Source organism: Tetrao urogallus, assembly GCF_951394365.1.
Source record: "Tetrao urogallus genome assembly, chromosome: 27".
In the NCBI taxonomy this organism is placed as follows: Eukaryota; Metazoa; Chordata; class Aves; order Galliformes; family Phasianidae; genus Tetrao; species Tetrao urogallus.
Window position 1 is genome coordinate 3,339,715 of NC_136840.1, and position 20,601 is coordinate 3,360,315.

Consider the following 20,601-nt stretch of genomic DNA (forward strand, 5'->3'; position numbering starts at 1 on the left):
TACAGCCTTGTGTCTACTGCTAAGGGCAAGCAGAACTAGCTACAAATGCAACTCTAAATGGATCGTAGAGGGTAACCCAAGAGCCCCAGGGATGCTCGCCCACCACGCGTGCAGTACGAAGCGTGACGGTCGGCTCGGAGATGTTCTACAAGCAGAATATCACTAAAAAAATTAAAAAATTAAAAACCTTGATCCAGTTAAGAATCAGTGAGTGCCCGCACCAAGCAAAGATGCAGTTCTGCACCGAGGTCTGTATAAAATCAGTGCTGGTAAATGAGATGATCTCAAAGGCAGCTTGGAAGACCTTCTGGCTCGTTGCGTCGGCCAAATGAAATCAAGGCACTCGCGTGGCTTCCATAAGGCAGCACCAATGCTGAGTGTGGCGGAGAAGAACCCAGCTGGGATCGACTCCTCCAGGCTCAGCTGAACAGTGTGACGGCTCCGGGAGGAAGGAGCCGTGAGAATACTATCACAAAGATCAAGATAAGGGTTCTCAGAGGAATCCGCATCTTCAGCTCCAGCTGGGGAGGCACAGGGCTGGCTGCGCTCCTCAGCTCACTTCGTACTGGAAATATCCATTCCTAACGAGTTCGGAGGCAATTAGGTCTGCCACGCCGCTGAGGCTGATCTGGGACAGGGTCTCCAGCAGTGTATTCACGGAGGCTTTGCTGCCTTCTTTGTTGAGCCACATGTTGAGCATCTGATATAAGGGCTCCCCTGAGTCTCTGTCGTTCTGCTCTGCCTGATAAAGGTTGTTTTCCCGCAGACCGAGGCTTCGGCCGAATCTCCTCCATTCAGGGATGGGCACAAACTCGACAAAGGTGTTGAAAGAGGAAGACAAAACTGGAATGAGAAGGGAGAAGCTCAGCGAATGCGGATATCTGGACTGGAAGAGCTTTCTCAGAGCCCTCAGGCTCAGCCCTTCCCTGCCCACCTGCACATCCCAACACTTACCACTTAGGGGGTCCTTTTCTGGCACTGGAACCAGCTTCCTCTGGGTTTCCACGTTGGGATCTGAAGTTCTTGGTGCCACCTCCTGAAAAAGAAGTGTATTACAGCAGCCAGAGAGCTCTGGCACAAGCACCATCTCCCCACCCTGCTAACAGTGGGGTCAGGGAACATCTCTGGGCACTGCTGGGGCAGGAGATTGCCACGCAGCCCTGGGATGCTCCTCAATGGGGGTGATGGGTTCCTAACACCGGGATCCTGATAGCTCATGGGTGCTGGGCAGGGGGAGATTTGATCACTACTGAGTGTAGAACGAAGATTATGGGCATAAAACATCTCCATGCCCATCTCCATCTCCATTCCTGTCTCCACCTTCCCCCCATCTTCATGCAGACACCTTCAGCTCTGGAAGGCCTTGAGTTAATCAGCTCAAGGCAGAGGAAAGCAGCAGAGCTCAGCCATGCAGTGCCATACCTCCGTCTCCACACCACAGGGAACCTCTGAGCCTTGCGCTGCGGCGAGCAGCTGCTGCTGCTGCTGCTGGTTCAGGTAGATCTGCTCGTTGCAGTTGTTGTCCTGAATCCCCATCCTCTGCAACAGTCTGTTCTGCTGGAAGAGAAACGCAGAGCAGCCAAGCTGGAGCCTCCCATCCTGGCAGCGGGGGCTGCAGGTGAACCACCCCCCCCTCACCACCGCATTCCCATGAGCTGCGAGCAATGCGGGGAGCAAGCAGAGCAAAGCCCAGCACAACTCACCACCACGGCGCTGGGCGTCCTGCTCAGATCTCCGCCACCCCCTGGAAGAAAAAGCAGCTCTGTCACCCTTCCTCTCCACAGGACGTCCCCTTCCTGCCCACACCCTGTGGGGTGAGGACCCCACGTCTACGGCCCGCGATCCCCCTCACCTGCACCGTAGTGTCTGCAGCACCACCATGAGAGCACCACCATGAAGAACACCAGGACCACAACCAGCACAATGATGGTAATGATGCCTGCTAAAGCAGACAACACGGGGGTGTGGGGAGCTGCTCCCACAACAGCAGCCCCCAATCCTCCATCCCTCTCCCCATCCCCAACTCACTGGAGAAGCTGGAGGAGATGTCCAAGGGAGGACCGCACTGCAGGTCGCTGTGCTGCGTGCATGGAGCTATCCTCACTTGTCCTTTGGGGCACCTGGAATGGGGGATATGGGGCAGGTTCAGCACCCGGGGATCCCCCCAGCAGCCCAAGAGCTGCCCAGCTCCCAACTCACCGGGTTTGGCACTTTTGGCACATCTCACAGGGGTGGTCAGGTAAGCAGAAGGTGCCGTTCTTGCAGGCGCACTGCGTGTTCCTGGTGGGGATGCAGGGACTCACCTCCACCTGGTCTGTGGGCAAGAAGCAACACAGCTCTGCTCAGGCTCTCCCATCCGCTCCCCCATGCAGCCAACAACCCACAAGCCCAGGGAAGCCCAGCTTGCTCCCCAGGGTGGAGTTTTGCCATGCCTGCATGCCAAAGCAATGACTGCATTAAAGCTCCCGCAGCAGCCTGCAAGCACCGCCATGCGCCCAACCCCCCGCAGTCCTTGCTGGAGGACTCACATCCCTGCTTTGCACAAGGGATGCTGTGCCGCTTGGAGATGCAGATCTGGAAGTATCCAGTGCGCCAGGTCAGGATGCAGCCTGCTCCCTCCATCCCAAGCACACCCAGCACGAGCTGCTCCTCAGGGCTGCTGCAGATGTCCTCACTCCTTACGCTCTGATAGCAACCCTCCCTCACACCACCTCATACCTTCCCTACACGTCCGGCAGCCCAGGCACTTGGGGAAGTCGTTTGGATACTCGGTGTACTCATCTTTCTTACATGGGAGCCACTTGGAGGAGTCATTTGCCAAATAGGTGCCTGCAAGAAGGGGTGAAATGGAAAGAAATACGAGTTAATGCAGCACACTGGAGACACGGTGCTGCCAAGACATGGAGATGTCTTTGCAGCAAGAGCTGATTCTGCTGTCGCTGAGTTGCACGGAGTGATGCTTGTGGCTGCCTTACCCATAGGACACTTCTTGCTGTAGAGGTCTGGTTCCAGGACATCTGACTCGCCTGCCCGCTTCTTCACTGCCGCAGCAGATCCCAAATGAACCTTCTGTTAAAAGCACAGGAAAAATGGGTTAGAAACACCCCAAACCCTTGGTGCAAAGGAGAAGCATCGCACCGGGACAACCCGCAGCTGCTGGACCCGATTATGCCTGCTTTCCTTCCCCAGTTTCTGAGCACGTGAACCAACAGAACGGAAGAAAGCAGCACGGTGCCGTGCAGGGATAATGCAGAGCAGCAAGGGAGGCGGTGGGGAGGAAGGCTGAGCTGCTCCCATCACTGGGGCCCCAGGACAGAGCACAGGGACACGTGGCAGAGGCTCCGTACCCGCGCTGTGCCCTTCCCATAGCCCGCCTCGTAGAGCACATATTTCTTCCCTGAGTCAGAAACGCTGAAGCAGCACCTCCAAGGCACTGCAGGAGCAATATTGGCCCCCCCTCTTCCTCTTCATCACTTCCCGTAAGGAAGGGTGTGGGCACGGGGAAACAATGGCATGGAGGGGACACCTCCATAATGGAGGACCGAGCCCCACTCTCACCATCAGCATTGCTCTGAGAAAGCATTCCTGGAGCTCTCCACCTCTCCACCTCCTCTGCGTTGGGGCAGGGAGCAAGAAGAGAAATGAGAGCAACTCAGGTCCGGGTCAAAATGCCTGCCTGAGCCGTTTGGGTGTTCATGAAGGACAAAAAACCTTCTTCTGTGTGACGTAAATCCTTTGCCTTCTACCACCTCTGCAGTTTTTAGGGCTTCACCGAACCGAGACCTGGGAGTTTTCACGGATGGAGAGCGCACTGCCTGTCCTCATGGGGAAAAAAAGCTCTTCCCCATTCAAACCCTGCAAAGTTGATCTCACCAACAACACAACCCCGCCTGCCGTTCGGAAGGGCCCCTCGTGTGTGGGATTTCATCACTGTCACAAAACAGAACTGTGCACGATAAAGTTACCAGCCTTCCCAGCCCGTATGGCAGCCCTGCAAAGCACCCACGGCCAGAACCCACGTGCACAGGAAACGACCCCAGCACCGCGCTGGAGGAACCGCCAGGCAGAGGAATCCAATATCCTCATCTGCTCAAAGCAGAACTCCGTGCATTTTCCTTCTTTTCTGCCTTTTTTACCCAAGGGAGGCACTGGACCATCGCAGCACCGATCCCACATGGAACCTCACACCGTCCTGATGGCATTAACACAGCGCCAGCTCTCCATTTTGGGAAGAGAGGCTGTAAGTAAGCCCTGAACCATTTCCAGCCACACCAAAGGGGTTTTCCCACCGGGCTTTACGCAGTTGGAGTTTGAGCTCTGGCAGATCCAGAGCCATTGCACACAACCCTCATGTGCTGGTGGCCCAACTCCAGGCATGATGCAAGGGGCAGCGGCGCAGCATCGGGCGACAGCCATGTGCAGCACCGAGTTAAGCAGTCAAATAAGGGGCTGTTCTGAATGCCTCCACAGGTGCTGGCATCAGCGAGGCTTTAAGATGCTGGAAAATAGCGCCTCAATCACTGAATTCCTATAAGCTGCACATGGTAGGAACCGGACGAGAAGCTGATGCTCTTTTAGGGTTGGACGGTGGGCACCCCACCGGGGTCTGAGTGCCTCTGTGATGGCACAAATCACAATCCAGCTCCCCCAGCCTCGGGGGTGCATTTCTGTGGGGCCAGGTGAGGTGAGGCTGTAGGTATGTCACACTTTGGGCACCACCCATCCACGCAGGAACACGAATGGTGCGCAGTGGAGTTTTGGCCCCGGCCAAAAAGCGGGGAATTCCCTCCCAGCCAGGCAGCGCCTGTCCCCGAGCCCCACACGCCCATAGGGCCGATAGCTCATCCCATCCCCCCTCCGTGCCCCACAGCCTCGGCCCCACACACCCCTGTTCCCTACAAACCCACCCAGGAGAACCCACCGCTCCCATCCCATGGGCGTCACCAAAGTACTGCTGATGGCTGAGCCCCCGTAGCCCCAGCATTCCCTACAGCCCCCAGGCCAGCTAAGCGGCCCCATAGCCTCACTACCCCCTGTTTGGGGGCCAGGTGAAGCCCCCCAGCCCCCGGGATCATGGGAGCCCCGCAGAGCCCTTAGACCAGGGGAGCCCCCCACAGCCCCTGCCCCTTCCATAGTCCCTAGATCCGGGAAGCCCCTCCATGCCCTCGACTCCCCCCATAGCTTCCGATCTGCGTGACCGCAACTCCCGGATTCCCCCCCTCCCCCCCCCCCGTCCAGAAATTCCCGCTAAAGGAGAACTCCAATCCTCTACACTCCCCCATCACCCCCCCCCACTCCACGTGAACCCCTACATCCCCATTCCCACAGACTCCCACCTGTTCCACCCCCCCCTTATCCCCATCCCCCGTAAAAACACCCCCCTTGCCTCCCACCCCACCACTTCCCATACAAAAGCCGCCCCCATCCCCACCTCTCCATACCCCCTCGACGGTGCGACAAGCCCGGACATGCCGCGCCGATATCGGGCAGCACCTCCGGGAATCCCGAGACCCCAAAACATCCCCCCGGTGTCCCCCAGCCCCCCCTCACCCCCCCTCAGCCCCCCACCCCCATCCACGCACCGCCAACAGCAGCACCAGGACGGGAGAGCTGAGCAGCAGGAGCGCAGCTGAGCGCATCGTGCGCGGTGAGAGGCGCGCCGCGCCCGGGCTGGGATCCGGATTCGGATCGAGTGAAGAAGGGGTTTGGTCCGAAACGGGACCTGGTCCGAACGCGAAGTGAATTCCACCTGACAGCTTTGCCGAGCGGAGCGATGTGAAGCAACTGCCGGGATCGTTGGTGACGTAGGGAGAACAGCGAGGAGGAGGAGGAGGAGGAGGAGGAAGAGGGCTGGCCACGACCTCCAGGCACTGCCACAAACTCACGTATCGAGAAACCGCAGCAAGTTTCGCTGCAGAATCACTAAGAGAGGGAAAGCTGAACCTGGCTCACGTTTCACACGCTTTTATTATTGATTTGTTAGACTTTTTTTTAACACATATATAAAGGATTTTCGTGCCCAAACTTCTGTTCTTGAAGCTCTCGGAGGGATGAGGGCTTTGCTCAGCATCTTCTCACTGAGGTTCTTTGGTATGGAGGATGGGGTTGTAGGGAGAGCAGAGCAGTGCAGAATGAACCCATCATCGCCACCGAGCCGGAAAATGGGGAATTCCAGATCGTTTTGGGGAGAAAAATTCAGTGAAGGGGGAAAAGAAAAAAAAAAAAAACACACAAAAACAGCAGGAAAACCTCCGGATTTTCTGCTGTTACACAACGGGTCTCTGCAGCGGGTTTTGTGGATGGGGTGGAATTAAAACTACCCCAAAAGCAGAGCAGAGAAATGCAGTCCCTTGTTAATCTTTCTCTAACCTTGAACTCTGGGCTAGTGTAACTCATGCCGGGCGCTCGGAGCTTGCAAGAATTCCGGACTCCCTCCCTAGAGGTGACTCACCAGGCTGAGTTAAATAACCCTTCAGCGCCAGGTCCTTTTTAAGCATCGCCCGAGGCAGAGAAATTGCAGGTGAGAGCGGAGGCAGAAGGCTCTGGGTAGCGATAAACGGTGCGGCTCCACGCATTGGGTGAGAACAGGGCACGGTCGGCAGCTTGGGATGGAGGGGAAGGCAGTGATGCTCAGCAGCTGCAATGGGGCCGGCGGGGCTGCAGGTGACAGCTTGGGGCAGCTGGCAGCATCCCCTCGGTGTGGCAATGAATTGGAAATCCATCCTGCAGACAGCAGGGCTCATCCACGCCGAGTGCAATTCAACTCAAGTGCGATTTAAAGCAGAAAGATGAACCCGTGGTTGTTTCCTGGGGCATTAGCAACCCCAGAAGCACGCAGGGCCCTTTGCTTAACCAAACCCAATGACTTCACCCAGCTCAGGTCATGCAGCACTTTGCAGGCAGCTGATTTTCTCAGTTAGCTCACAGCAAACATTGCTCCCCAGCCCTGCACGTTCAGGAGGACTGGAAGGACCGACATCCTGACCTGCTGCTGTAGATGGGATGCCCTGCACACGCACAGCATGCAGACATTCCCCCAGCTTTAGGCTGTTTGCTCCTTTTCTACACATTCTTCCAGTTAACAGCAGGCACTTCGGTTCCCATTCTGAGCAGCACTTGCTTAATTTAGTGCTGGAAACAAGAACTCTTATCCACGCCAGCACTCAGGACCCAGACTCCTCATCCTCGCTAGGAAGCCGCAGCCACAAACCTCTTATTTATAAAGCTTGGACCAGGAATGATCCGTGCCAACAACCGCAGACGTCGTGTTTTTGCACAGCTCTGAACAAAGGCAGCTTTATGCTCGGCACGTGGGTGCTCACAGCACATCGGGGCAGCAGTGCTTTGCAGGCAGGGATACACACACACACACACACACACACACACACACAGACTCACATCACCCACCCACCTGGCCAGAATTTCCAGCCAGACGTGCAGAACGTTTCCATGTAAGGTTGATTTGCACCGAATTCAGGCAGGAGAGGATTTATCAGCCCAGGACAGGCTGCTCTGCGTGCTTATCGCCTGCAGCCCAGCTCCTTGCAAACCCAGGGAGGCTGCAGAGCAGAAGCACTGGGTGTGAGTTCAGTGCACTGCAATGGGGCACCTCCACTGTTACACATCACCAAATTCTCACTCTTCCACGGCTCTGCTGCAGGTGGTAAATAAAACGAGTGCAAGGAGCACAGCTTGCCTCCAGGGAGCAGGGAAGGTGTGGGAGCAAAGTGGGAATTAATGACTCACAGATGATGCCTGCCGTAAAGGGCTGCACAGGATGCTCACTCCTATCAGCCCTTCTTGTTCTCCTGGCTAATGAACATTGGTTTCATCATGTGGGTGAGGGCAGCTCCCCTCCCCTCCACTCCCCTCCCCCTCAATTCCAATCTGTATCACAGAACCACAGGATGCCTTGGGAATCCATCTGATAATTCTGAACTTCCCCCTCTGGATAAAAACAGATTTGGCTCATAAATGCCAGGTTCCTCTTTATAAGTGGAATGAGGGACTCATGGGCAGCCTGGCTGTGAACTCCATGAGAACAGACCTTGGTTTCCCCCTGGGCAAGCCGCAGAGCCCTGGGTTCCCCGTTCCCTTCTGCACAGCGGGATGCTTGGACTGCTGAACTCAGACCGACCCCTTTCCCTGCTCTTCCCATCCCTCCCCTTTTCTGTGCCCTTGAAAACAGACTTAAAAGGGGCCTTGGAATGAGGGAGAGCCCCAGTGGGATGAGGGCTGCACTGCTGCAGGTTCCTTATCCCAGCTGAGCATCTGTATGCTTTGACACCACTGCAGAGCTCCAGCTCGGTGTGTCTGGGGTTGAAATGATCAGCATTGCATAAAACCTCATCGAGTCCCTTCCCAGGGGGTTACAAAGCCCACACAGTGCCCCAGAGCAGCCTGCAGCCCCCTGCTGCACCCCCCCAGGCTCACCCCATAAACCTGAGACCCTGCAAAGGGACCAAGCTGCTGCTGTTCCACCTCTCTGTGCCAATGCAAGACAAATCAGCCACCGACGTCTTGAACCTTTCCTCCAAAAAATCACACCCAGATACGTTCTCCTGTCAAATATCACCCCATGTCCACTTTGTACTGTTTTCCCACAGGTCAGGAGGGGATTTCTTGTGCAGGACGAGGATCATCACTTGGCTCCTTTCACGGGTGAACATGTGATGCCTCTCTCCAGCAGCCAAAGGTTCAAGGCTGATTTCCCCAGGTGTTTAAACACAGCCCTGTGCGGTTCCTGTGATGAGGCCTCGTGGTCAGACCTCGTGGTTCAGCTTCCTGTCCGCGGTGTTTGCTTTGCTTTGCACCCTCCCTTGTGCAGAACGGCTTTGGTTCCCGGGTATCAATGGCTTCACAGTTACAAGGCAGTGTTATTTTGAGGGCAACACCGAAATGACTAATTTGAAATCTCAGCTTGGCTGAAAGGAGATAAAAATAGTCTCTTGGCTCTGCTGAGTCATCTGCTAATTTAAAGCACAGATCAGAGCATGTTTAAAGGCTGCTCCGGGACCCTGCAGCATTCAAGAGAGCCAAAGAGGCCACACCGAGCCCTCCGAAAGGGTCAGCAATGGCTTTCATTCACCATGGCCATGGGTCGGGTAGGGCACAACTAAGCCATAAAGCAAAACACAGTTTTCCATACTCCACACTTTGAGATATGGCAACTGAGGATGAGCCTTCGTGCTTACCCACAGCCATAAACCTTAAAGGAGAACTGCACGCAAGATGCAGGGATTCAGTGCAAAGAGTGCAGTTCCAAGGAGCTGTGCAGCAGCAGGACGGCACCCGGAGCCTTCTGCTGAAATGCAGAGCTGCCCTTTCTCTGCAGGGCAAGAAACAGCACATATGGCGAGTGCAGAGATATAGAAATAGCAAAACCTTGGCAGCTCTGCTTGAGGAACAGCCTTTGCCTCCCCTTTTTTTCTCAGTCTGAAAACGTCACTCTCCACAGGAAGAAACCCCTGGCAGCGATGGCATGCTGGTATTCACAGTCACCGTGCATAGAAAAGACCTCCAGACCCCAAATCCAACCCCAACCCATCCTCACTGACCGTGTGCCACATCCCGCGGTTCCACCACAGCCCCGGAGGCAGCGCCACCCCCCCCCGGGCCGCCCGTGCTGAAGCATTAACCCTCTTTACGAGATTTATTCCCTAAATATCCAATGTCAGCCTCTCCTTCCCCCCCTACAGGTCATTTCTCCTCGTCCTATCGCTATTTATTGGGATCCCTGGGCCCTACACGACCCACCCAGACTCGGAACCATAAGGAGGGTCGATCTTAAAGCGTTCTCACTGAGAGGGCCACGGAAAGTATTTTTGGAGAACGTGAGATGATCTGCTTTGCAAAAAACAGCGAGAACTGCCAGCGCTGGGGGCCACGCTCAGCAAACACCGTGCGCTGTTTACACGGCATTTATGCGATGTTTTTCGGCGGCTGGAGGGGATCGCTGACCCAACCCTGAGGTTTTCGGGCTTTCCACGTGCGCAGCACGGTGCTCTCACACCGCCAGCCCTGCTGCAAGGCACTGCCGTGGCCCCCACACGCTGCTCGCTCAGAGCAGCCCCTCAGAGCTGTGACCGGCAGCCCAGAGCACGCTGCGAGCCCCACAGCCCCGAAGTTCCATGCAGCCACGTGGAGGAGAACGAAGAGCTCCCATTCATACTCCCCTCCACCGCCCCACTGCCCAAAATGGCGGCCGCGCTTACAGCGCATGCGTAGGGCCGTACCACGACGGGCGGTGGGGGGGGAGGCGGCGCGGAGCGGCCCACACAAAGGACAGCGGTGGGGGGAGCAGCGCGCATGCGCTTTGCGCGTCCCTGGCAGCCAGGCGGGTCCCGGCCGGGCGGAGGCCGCGGCGAAGCCGGGGGCTCGCGTAGATGTGCAGCCCGGGGAGGGCGCCCCCTGGGCCGGCCCCGGCGGGGGACCTGCCGCCCGAGTGGGAGACGGATGACGAGCGTATGGCTTTTCTGTTCTCGGCTTTTAAGCAGAGCCGCGAAGTGAACAGCACCGAGTGGGACAGCAAGATGGCCTTCTGGGTCGGGCTGGTGCTGGGCCGGGGCCGCCGCCGCGGTGCGGTTCGTACCTGTCTGCGAGAGCTGCAGAACGGCTTCGAGCGGCGGGGCAGCGTGCCGCTGGGCCTCGGCACCGTGCTGCGGGAGCTGCTCAGGTAGCGGGGGCTGCGGGCTGGGCCTGAGGGCCGGGCGGTGGACAGCAGCCTGGATCGGGGGGGTGGGACACGATGGGATCGATGGGAGTGCGGGGCTGTGGGGCCGGGGGTGCGGTGTGATGGGCTGAGGGGCTGCGAGGTGATGTGGCTGGGGATGGGGGTGAGAGCTCAGGAGTGAGGCAGTGAGCTTGGGGAGATCCTGTGCCTGGAATTACCTCCCTGTGTCCGATTATTGAGCTGCGGAGAGTGGTGGGGGTCTGTGCAAGGGAGGGGATGCAGCTGGGGAGCTCTGTGCGATGGGGGCTTGAGGCATGGAACAGGTTGCCCAAGGAGGCTGTGGATGCCCCATCCCTGGAGGCATTCACGGCCAGGCTGGATGTGGCCCTGGGCAGCCTGGGCTGCTGGTTGGCGGCCCTGCATATAGCAGGGGGTTGGAACCGGATGAGCATCGTGCTCCTTTGCAACCCAGCCCGTACTGTGATTCTATGGACAGGTGCAGCCAGGAGCCCTAAGTGGGGTACACAGACAGAGAGGGGCTTGGGGTGAAATGCATGGCTAAGGGGCTGCTTCTGGAGGGTAAGGAGGGGGCTGTGCCTGGAATTGGGGGCCCACCCCACAGCGGGGCTGTATGGGGGGCCCCTGTTGTGTAGGTGGGCTGTGATATGGGGAGCTTTGTGTGTGCAGGCAAGGAGAGCTGTGTTGTGCCAGGCAGTGAGAGGGGCTTGAGAGAATGTCAGCTGTATCCATGGCAGGGGGAGTGCATTGAGGTGCTGGAGAAGCAGTGGGTGCAGGAGGACCTAAGGGTGCTGCCCCTGGAGGGGGGGTGGTTGTGCCCTCGAGTGCTGATCAAGCACAGGGGTTATGTAAGAGTATGAAGAGGTTTTGCACCATGCAAAGTAGGGGAGAGCACAGAAAGGTCAATGTGGGGCTGCGTAGGAGGGAGCTCTGTACGAAGTAAAGCAGCGCAGTCAGGAGCTTGGGGTTTCCCAAAGGATGTGCACTGGGGCTGGCAGGAGCTGTGGGAGGGCAGTACCAAGGGAAGCGCTGCACTGGGAGAACCCGTAGGTGCAGGAAGGAGCTGGGTGTTAAGAGGGGTTACATTCTGTCAGATGGTTGCTGTGATGAGTGGCTCTGATGGCGTGTGGGGTTGTGTGGGCACGTGGGGATGTTTTGCATGCACTGTGCTTGCAGTGAAGTGTTTTGTCTGAAACTAGCCTGAGTCTGATAGCCTGAAATGATTCAAGGACAGCAGTGCTTAGCTGAATCCATGTGCAATGTAACATTTCTCAGATACTGAGAGTTCCTTTCTTTTTTTGTTGTTGCAATTTAATGCGCAAATGAAGCAGACATGAAATTTGCAACTGAACTTCCTCATCAGTTTCAGTGAAGGCACCGTTCAGTGCCTCACTGGTTTCAAGTAACAAAGCACAGAAACTGTGAGCCTGGAAGAAGCTGTTTTGTTTTGTTTTCTGTGCTCCTGGAGGAAGAGCTGACTGTATTCGTTTCTGCATGCATGGCTTTTCTCTAGACGTGGCAAGATGCAGAGGGAGTCGGACTTCATGGCCAGTGTGGACAGCAGTTGGATCTCTTGGGGTGTGGGAGTCTTCATCCTGAAGCCTCTGAAGTGGACGCTCTCAAGCGTGCTGGGTGACAGCAAAGTACCTGAGGAGGAGGAAGTTCTGATTTATGTGGAGCTACTTCAGGTGAGTGCTGCCGAGAGCCTTCAGAAAAATACAAGAGCAGTTTTAGGTGCTAGCAAGGAAGGTTTGGGGTTGAAAAAGGACCGCCTTCAGGCTTTCCTGTACACCTGAGGAGTACAGAAACAGATCTGCGGATGTTCCTCTAAGCTGATGTGTTGACTTCTTGCTAACATCTAAGAAATGAGAGGGCAGGCTTGCTGCCTTGCCCAGGAAGACAAGAAGTCTGCTGTGAGACCTCTGTGCATCTCGGGTTTGAGTTGGTGTGTGTGTGGTATACAAGAGGAATGTACAGTCTGAATTGAAGAGTGCTGTGCTGGCAGTCAGGATCCTGGGATCCTTTCTGTTGGTGGCTGTTAAAACGAGCACCAGATTTAGTGCTGCTGTGTGCAGATGGCCTCTGGATGACTGGGGCTAGAAGAAATGCAAGAGCTCTGTGGGTGTGTGCCTTTATTTGTAGTTGATCTGATAGCACACCGTGCCTTTCCTCAGTGGTGGGCATTGCACACTCCTTTCAGTGTGGAAGAGGAAACTTCAAAAGGTGTCTGGAACATCACATGCCTCGATGCAGAGCTCAGGAGCCGATGGGAGGAGTTGTTTCTGTAGTTCCTCTCTTTGAATGGGGAAAGCTTTTCCCTTGTTTACGCAGGAAAATGACTCTGAGTTCAGCTCGTGACTCTGAGTTCAGCTCGTTGTGTGGATTGAAGAAAAGTTCATTTGGGGTTTAAACTCCTGGGGAGGAGAAATGTAGAAGCGCCCACCTTGCTGCTTGGATTGGAGCAGCATTATAGTTGTTTTCAGGTGTTGTTTCTGCCTCGTTCTGCAGGTCAGCCTGACCCAAGCTGGGCCTGACTTTTTACCTTTGGTGTGTGAGAGGAAGTAGGTGCAGCTTGGCATCGTGAGCTGAAAAATAGCTGAGAGGAAACTGACCGCTGTCCTGTGTCCTTCCAGGAGAAAGCAGAGGAAGTTTATCGCCTGTACCAGAACTCTGTGCTTTCATCTCACCCCGTCGTTGCCCTCTCTGAGCTGCGTTCCCTCTGCGCTGGTGTTTGTCCAGATGAAAGAACGTTCTACTTGCTGCTGCTCCAGCTGCAAAAGGAAAAGAAAGTCACAATCCTGGAACAGAATGGAGAGAAGGTACAGGGTCAAGGTGACTGCTTTGGGGAGGTGTAACCCTGTCTTACGTTTCATCTGGCTGGAAGGGACTTTGTTGGCCAAAGGTGTGCGTTCTGTACTTGAGGAAAGCGATTCTATGCGTTCCAACACCACAGCCTGCTAACAGATGAGATTCAGTTTTGTGTGCTGCCATCCAACATCTGGAGCATCAGCCACGTAGCTTACAGACTGGCAGATATTGCAGCTGGCAGCTCTTCCAGCTGCCCAAACTGAAGTGGGTTCATGCTGCTGGAACGGGGGTTTCTCTCCTCATGCCCAGGCCCCCCTGTTGGTCAGCAGCACTGAGCAGGCTCTGCTCTCTCTGTGTGCTGGCAGTGCTGGGTGCTGTGGCTCTGTACTGAAGAACCTAGAAGCCTGATGCTGCCTCATGCTGTTCGAAGTACTGGGACAGCTTTACGTGATCAGGGTGCTCATTAAGGCAGGATTCCATCTGATTTAATATCAAATTATACTGGCATGGCTCCTCAACTCTGTTACAAGACTCAAAGAAAACCACGGGTGTAAAAGCATCTTTCTGTTAGAATGAAAATATTTCCAGTGCAGGCGCAAATGGTGGAGATGAGTGAATCGAGTGTGTGCTGCTGCTTTTCCTTTAGATAGTGAAGTTTGCCAGAGGACTTCATGCCAAAGTCTCTCCAATGAATGACGTGGACATCGGAGTCTATCAGCTGATGCAGAGCGAGCAGCTGCTGTCACAGAAGGTGGAGTCCCTTTCCCAGGAAGCAGAGAAGTAATTTGGGGATGGGTGGTGGGAAGAACTTCCGTGTGATGCAGAACTCTGTACCCCTGTTAGGTAGTTAAGAGCAAAGCTGCCTTCTTGTTCTTTCCCAGGAAAGTACACATAATATCTGCAGTAATGCCGTAGGGCAGGCTTTCTGGTCTTGTTTCTTGCCCCTATGAAAACTGTATGCAGTGAGTGGATGTCAGAAGCTTTGCAATGATCTGAAATACTTCCAAGGGTTACTTGTGAAAAGCAGGATGGCTTGAGGGCTGCTGAATCTGAAATTCGTGGGTACTTGGTCGCTTGCTGTGTGTCAGAGCAAGGTGGTGAAGGTGGCTGCAATTCTAAAGTTCGTTTCTAAGAAACACAAACTACTGCTGCTTGCAAAGGACTAATCTCTCTTTTTTTTTTCTTATTGCATCTGTACAGATGTAAAGAAGATGCCCGGAATGCTTGTAGAGCTGGGAAAAAGCAACTGGTAAGTGATGGTCTGTTTAGGAGGAGTAGGACAGGTTAAATGCCTTGGGGCTGGTTGGTTACTACAGCTAATGACCAGGTTTGGTGTGGTAAGGTTTATCTCAGGAGTGTGAAGAGTGTCTCTGTTGTCAGAGGTCTCCTTAAGGTGAAGGCATGGCTTTGTCAGACCTGGGGACGTGGTGAAGAGAATGGGAACATGTAGCTCCTAAAACCAGCAGCTTTGTGTGCCTTGTTGTGCAGGGGTGATTCTGTTCCCTTTGAGCTTTGCCTGGTCGGTGAGCCAGGTCTGTTTGTGTCCCATGTCTGCAGGCTCTGAGATGTCTGAAGTCCAAACGAAGGACAGAAAGGCGCATTGAGGAGCTTCATTCCAAGCTGGATGCAGTGCAGGGGATCTTGGATCGGATCTACGCTTCCCAGACCGACCAGATGGTAGCTGTTCTTCCTGACTTCTCAGCCTAGCCCCACTCTTTCCTTTTGTGTTGCTTTACCTGTTCCTCTGCCTGCAAGCCAGCTGGTGAGGCTTTATGCTCTGCTCGAGGAAGCAGCAGCTCTGATATCAGAGCATTGCTCTGAGAGAAATGCTTCTGGCTGTTATTTTGTGTGCTCACTTCTCCATGAGTGCCCTGCTTGAGCAGTGAGCCCTGAGAGGTGCTGACTGTTTGCTTTTAGTTAACATCGTGCTTCTGTTTCTTTTTCTTCCAGGTGTTTAATGCCTATCAGGCTGGTGTGGGTGCTTTGAAACTCTCTATGAAGGATGTTACTGTGGAGAAGGCAGAGAACCTGGTAGATCAGATACAGGAGGTACTGAAATAGGAGCACGTATAAATAAGCACTTAATGCACAATAAGCACATTTGCCCAGTAGATTTGAAGCATCTGCTGTTGCTTGGTTTCTGCCTTGTGTGTCATCAGAACAAATGGAGTTATTCCTGGTCTTCTCAGACCAGCAAGCAGAGGTATTCCAATAACTGTCTGTGTCTGGTTTTATGTAATTGCATTTGTTGCTGGCCACAGCAAACCTCACATTGGCTGTTCAGTTAGCAGCGTTGTGCAAGCATGCAGCTCTCAGAAAATGTTTCTCTCCTGGAAATGAGAAGAGTGTATTCTGAATTAATGGCAGCAAAGGGAGCAATCAGCATGAGCTGATGGAGAAAACAGAGGAGGATTGTTTCTTCAGCTCCACGTGCTTAAGTGTAGTGACTTCAGCTGCTGAGCTGGAAGGCTGTTAAAATCTCCTGAACTGCTTTCATCTGCCCCTTCCTTTGTTAGCACGAGCCTCGATGGAAGCTTGTTGCTTATGTGAAATAGCAACAGCTGGAGGGATGTCTTCCCTTTTCAGGTTTATTTCCCCTTGCAGCACTTACTCAATCGTCTCCCACGTTACTGTTGTTACTGCTGAACAGTCAGGCATGTTGGACTTGTGGAAGCAGCAGCTGGTGCCAAAGAGGTCCACTGCTGGTTTATTTATTAGTTGCTGTTTCTACTTTTGGCGTAGCTGGATTACAGTAAGGCAAGAGTGACTTCAATTTCATACAAACTGTCTTTTTCTTTTTTACTCCCTAGCTTTGTGATACTCAAGATGAAGTAGCCCAGACTCTGGCTGGAGCAGGGGTCAATGGTTTGGGTAAGTTCTGGGGCTCTCAGCTTCTGCTTGTGTCTTTGCCACTGCTGTTAGAGGGAGCTGTGGCTCACCAGGAGTTCCCTATTACTCACAATGAAGTGGTGGTGGGGAGAAATAACAACTCCATTAAACTTCAATCCATCCGTGAGGGTGATACTTCATTAGAAGCTAAATGTTTTCTTTCATTGGCAGAGATGGACTCGGAAGATCTGGAGAAGGAGCTGGACAGCCTCCTCCAGGACTCTGCTAAGGAACCCGTCCACCTTCACCCCGTGCCCCCAAAGGAGCCGGATTCTGGATTTGTAGGAGCCATTTTGGATGCTGAGCTTGAAGCTGAGTTGGAAAAGCTCTCTGTTTGTGACGAAGGTATGGGTGTCAGCAGGCTGTGCAATAATTACCAGGGCTGGGATCAGTTACAGGGTTAGGATTTTCGTTGCTGTTGTGTTTTATTATCCAATCCTTCGTCCTGGTGGAAACTGATGGCGTTGTGTTGCAATTTCCTTTATAGATCTGGCACAAGATGCTCCATCAGCTTCCTCTGAACCCCAAACAGCTCTGGGACTGGATCTCTAAAGACCCGACCGCATCCTGTTGCTGCAGTTTGACAAGCTGTCTTCAGGCTCTTTAATTATTGACTAAAACTTTGGGACGGGGGGGTCCTGGTCCCCTCTTCTTCGTGAAATCACTTTGCTAAGCAACAGGATCTCCTGCCATGACAATCCACTCTGGAACTGGCCCCAGCTGGTGTTTGTCATCTCTGTGCCAACATCTGCACTGGTCTGAATTTGACTTGCTGTCATCTCCAGTCACCTGTGACATCCAGGAACGCAGTTCACTCCTCTGCCCAGCGGAGATAAACTCTCTCTGTCCATAACAGTGCTTGTTGTTGATTTCTTTTGGTTTTCTTTTTCTTTGCTGTGGCTCACGTTGAGAACCTGAGTTGCAGCAGCATTGCAGTTGCTCAACGTTTGGCTGTGTGGTTGTTTAGAACACTTGGCACGTAGGTACTGCCCTTGACATAAGTTACCTGCAACGAGCTTCAGCTTCACCACCTGTCCGTAGTTCCGTCCCTCCCCTCTGTGTGCTGCACGGTTGTGGACAACTAGACACTGTAACAATTGTAGGAGGTGTTGCTGCCGCGCTAGAGGGCAGCAATTGCAAGCACAAGACAAAAAAATTCCTCTTTCTGTCATGACACTAAGGCCTTAAAAGGGAGACCTGCAAAATATGTGAAGTTGAGGGAGTTGCTGGTGCTGAGGTCAGTGACAAAGCCTTGCAGTCGCTGCGATGCGACTTCCTGCTTTCTCTTACTTGAAATCTGTGCTGCCTGCTGCCTTTGCATCTTCCTTGGTGGCAAAGCGGCAGCAGGGCGACCTGCTTCCAGCTCTCCTGTGGAATGATTTGGGGTGGGAGGGGAGAAGCTGCATCGTTTTCTCGTTTGGAGTTTCGTGTAACAGTTTCAACGGCTTGTGGTCTTGGTGTTGCAATTCCACAAGATGATGGGTTACCAGAAAGCCCCAAAATAAAACCCTGTGTTTCTATTGCAAAAACAAACAAACAAACAAACAAAACCAAGCACAGTATGTGAAGATGGTTTTGGAGGCTGGGAAGTGAAATCATTGCTTTATTTTATTTTATTTTAATTTTTTGCAGGTCACTTTTTTATGCTATGTATGCACTTGGAAAAGCAGAAAGCCTGGTACTGCACCCCAATAAATGAATTCCTTCAGGAGGAGAAGAGAAGGAGCGTGGGCTTCCTGCGTGCCCTGCACAGGGCAGGGCAGCCCGGAGCTCTGTTGAGCTGCAGTCCTCTCTGCACCTCTCCCTGACTCGGAATGTATTCGCTATCATCAGTGTCTGTTTCTCAGCTCTCTCCTGGCCCTGAGTTGCAGAGCTTGAGCCACACGCTCGGCTGAGCAGCGCCCTGGGCCTGCAGTTGCTGTGCTGCTGCCCAAGCAGCTTCAGACCCAGCAATCCTGGGCAGCATCAGGTGCTGCTTTGGTGTCCTTGTGGCTCCTGCTGAGCGGTGCAGGCCCTGCAGTCAGCCAGCAGCGCGCCCAGGCTGCACCTGAAAGCATTCTCTGTATTCCTTTCTTTTGTAAGCCAAGGGGAGGACAAAAACCACTGTTTTCTGCCTACATGTAATAAAGGGGAGAGGAAGAACCAGAGTCCCTTGTGTTTCTGTTTCGCTTTGCAGCTCGTTGCCAGGACTGTCCTGTGACTGCAGAGGTTCCTGCGTGAGACAATGCCTTCCACCCGGTGTCTCAAAGCAGTTCCTATTGTCTGACAAGCAGCAAGTCGGTGGATTTTGTTTTTGCCTCAAGGCAATGACTGAATGGAACACCGACCATATCAGCACTGCCCAAACCAGCCCTCCTTCCTGCTCAGTGAACCAAGCTTTGAATTCACCAAGTCAGGCGTGTTTCCTGCAGCCAGAGGTCAGAGCTGAGCGAGCTGCTGATCTCTAGAGAGTATTTTTGCAGGGGGGTGAAGGAAGAAAGGAGCCTCTTACTCCTGTGCTCGCTCTGTGTTGTCTGTAGCATCTCTGGAAGTTTCTAAACGACACGAGTAGTGCTTGTGCTCCTCCTGTAGGAACTTCATGGGGAACAAAGCATAGAGTGACTGCTGGAGGAGCAAAGTCTCCTGTAAGGCATCAGAGACAGAGCTGGGGAAGAGCAAATGCCCAAGCAGCTGCTGCTTCATTTAAGTGGCTTGTTGTTTTCTTCCTTTGATGCAAAGAGGGGAAGGTGATGGAGACACTGAGTGAGAAAATGAAATACAAGAAACGAGCTGGATCGCCACTGAACTGCAATCTTATCACACTCAAGTGCTGCATCCAGCAATACCTCGCTTAATTCCCAGAAAAAATGGCAGCTCTGAAGTGAGGAAACGTAGCAGCTGTGCAGTGTGTAATGCAGCAGCAGGAGACTGAAATTTGTGCTTTGCTTTCCTACAGCAGAAGAGCTGTCAGCCCTTCCTCCGCGAGGTGTGTGGCAGTGCAGGTGATGTTCTGGGCCCCACCACAGCTTCCCCTTGCTGACCCAGCTCTGAACATCTCTTTCGGTGCAAGGATCAGGTCCGGGTGTTTCTAAGCTCCTAAGAGGGGGGGCTTCCTCAGACCATGGGTTTCCTGGGACGCCTTCAGGCTGTGGAACCTGAGCACGGGGTGAGTGCTCAGTGCCAACCTCGGGTGCATTAAATGCTGCAGGGCAGATCAGCACTATCACTGCTCCCTTTAAGGCTAACAGAAGCATCCCACATCTTAGTCATCTCTGTGTCCTGTACAGGGAATAGGAATAAATCACTCTGGGAAGCACGCATGCATGCATCCTTGCATGGCATAATGCGTCTCCAGGGAGCACGCCGCTGTCATAGAACCCTTACAGTTAGAAGGGACCTCTGAAGGCCATCTAATCCAACTGCACTGAGACACCACAGCTCCATCGGGGCCTCATCCAGCCCTGGCCCGTGGTGTCGGGGCAGTTGGATGGGATCTTTCCCTCCGGTGCAGCCCTGGGAAGAAGGAGCGGAGCAGCGTTACCACCGCGTGCCGCCGCTTGGTGCCATCTAGCTGCTGTCCCTGGCATAGGCACGAGCCCAGTGGAACTTATTAAAGCCTTAATTAGCTGTTTAATTAAACAAACCCTCACGAAATAAACAGCGGAACGTGGAGCAGCTTCTTTCAGCTGTCACGGAGTGAGTGCACTGTTTGGTTTTGGAGTGAGCTGCTGCTTTGTGGGAACAAGAATGATGCTCTCGTTTCCATTTGATCTTGGGCAGCTGGGATCGTGCAGAGCCTGAGTCACTGGCTCAGCTTAATTAATCACAGCATAGCTGAGCTGATGCTCTATAGATTGGCTGCTGCTTTCTTCTGAAGTGTGTATGGCAAAGGCAGAGGTCACAGAAATGCTACCGGTGTGGTAAGGGCGTTATGCTGAGCTGCCTGCTGGCTTTGTTACTTCAATCCGCAAGGGCTTTCGCTGCCCTTCTGTGGCTCAGCCAGTTTCCAGCACTTCTCTAAAGCAGGTCCCTGTTTACGCAGCTGCTCCAACTTGGGATGTTGTGTGATTCTACAAAACGCCAACTGTGCAGCACTCGTGGCCAGGCAGCTCAGGACAGGAGGCAGCGACTGCTTTAGGGTCGCACATCCGAGCCACGGCCGCGTCTCTCTTATTCAGAGATCAAACCAACAGATTCTTGCAGGCTACGTTTCCATCCTGGTTTGCACTGAAGAG

At 53.8% G+C, this 20,601-nt stretch overlaps 2 protein-coding genes across 2 annotated transcripts; one reads left to right on the forward strand and one right to left on the reverse strand.

Moving 5' to 3' along the window:
* Window positions 1-550: 550 nt before the first annotated feature.
* On the reverse strand, window positions 551-5,639 carry LOC306956007 (tumor necrosis factor receptor superfamily member 10B-like; the record flags this gene model as incomplete). Its single annotated transcript, XM_079547401.1, has 10 exons — window positions 551-843; window positions 955-1,036; window positions 1,423-1,554; window positions 1,704-1,744; window positions 1,853-1,942; window positions 2,029-2,120; window positions 2,200-2,314; window positions 2,719-2,829; window positions 2,976-3,069; window positions 5,583-5,639. 10 exons carry the CDS (start codon window positions 5,637-5,639, stop codon window positions 551-553), a joined length of 1,107 nt encoding a protein of 368 aa, XP_079403527.1.
* A 4,746-nt stretch (window positions 5,640-10,385) lies between these two features.
* Window positions 10,386-17,102, forward strand: CHMP7 (charged multivesicular body protein 7; the record flags this gene model as incomplete). The annotated part of the gene is made up of 10 exons (XM_079547425.1): window positions 10,386-10,675; window positions 12,204-12,378; window positions 13,324-13,509; window positions 14,145-14,278; window positions 14,699-14,747; window positions 15,056-15,175; window positions 15,449-15,547; window positions 16,309-16,369; window positions 16,559-16,732; window positions 16,875-17,102. 10 exons carry the CDS (start codon window positions 10,386-10,388, stop codon window positions 16,937-16,939), a joined length of 1,353 nt encoding a protein of 450 aa, XP_079403551.1. The 3' UTR covers window positions 16,940-17,102.
* Window positions 17,103-20,601: the final 3,499 nt, after the last annotated feature.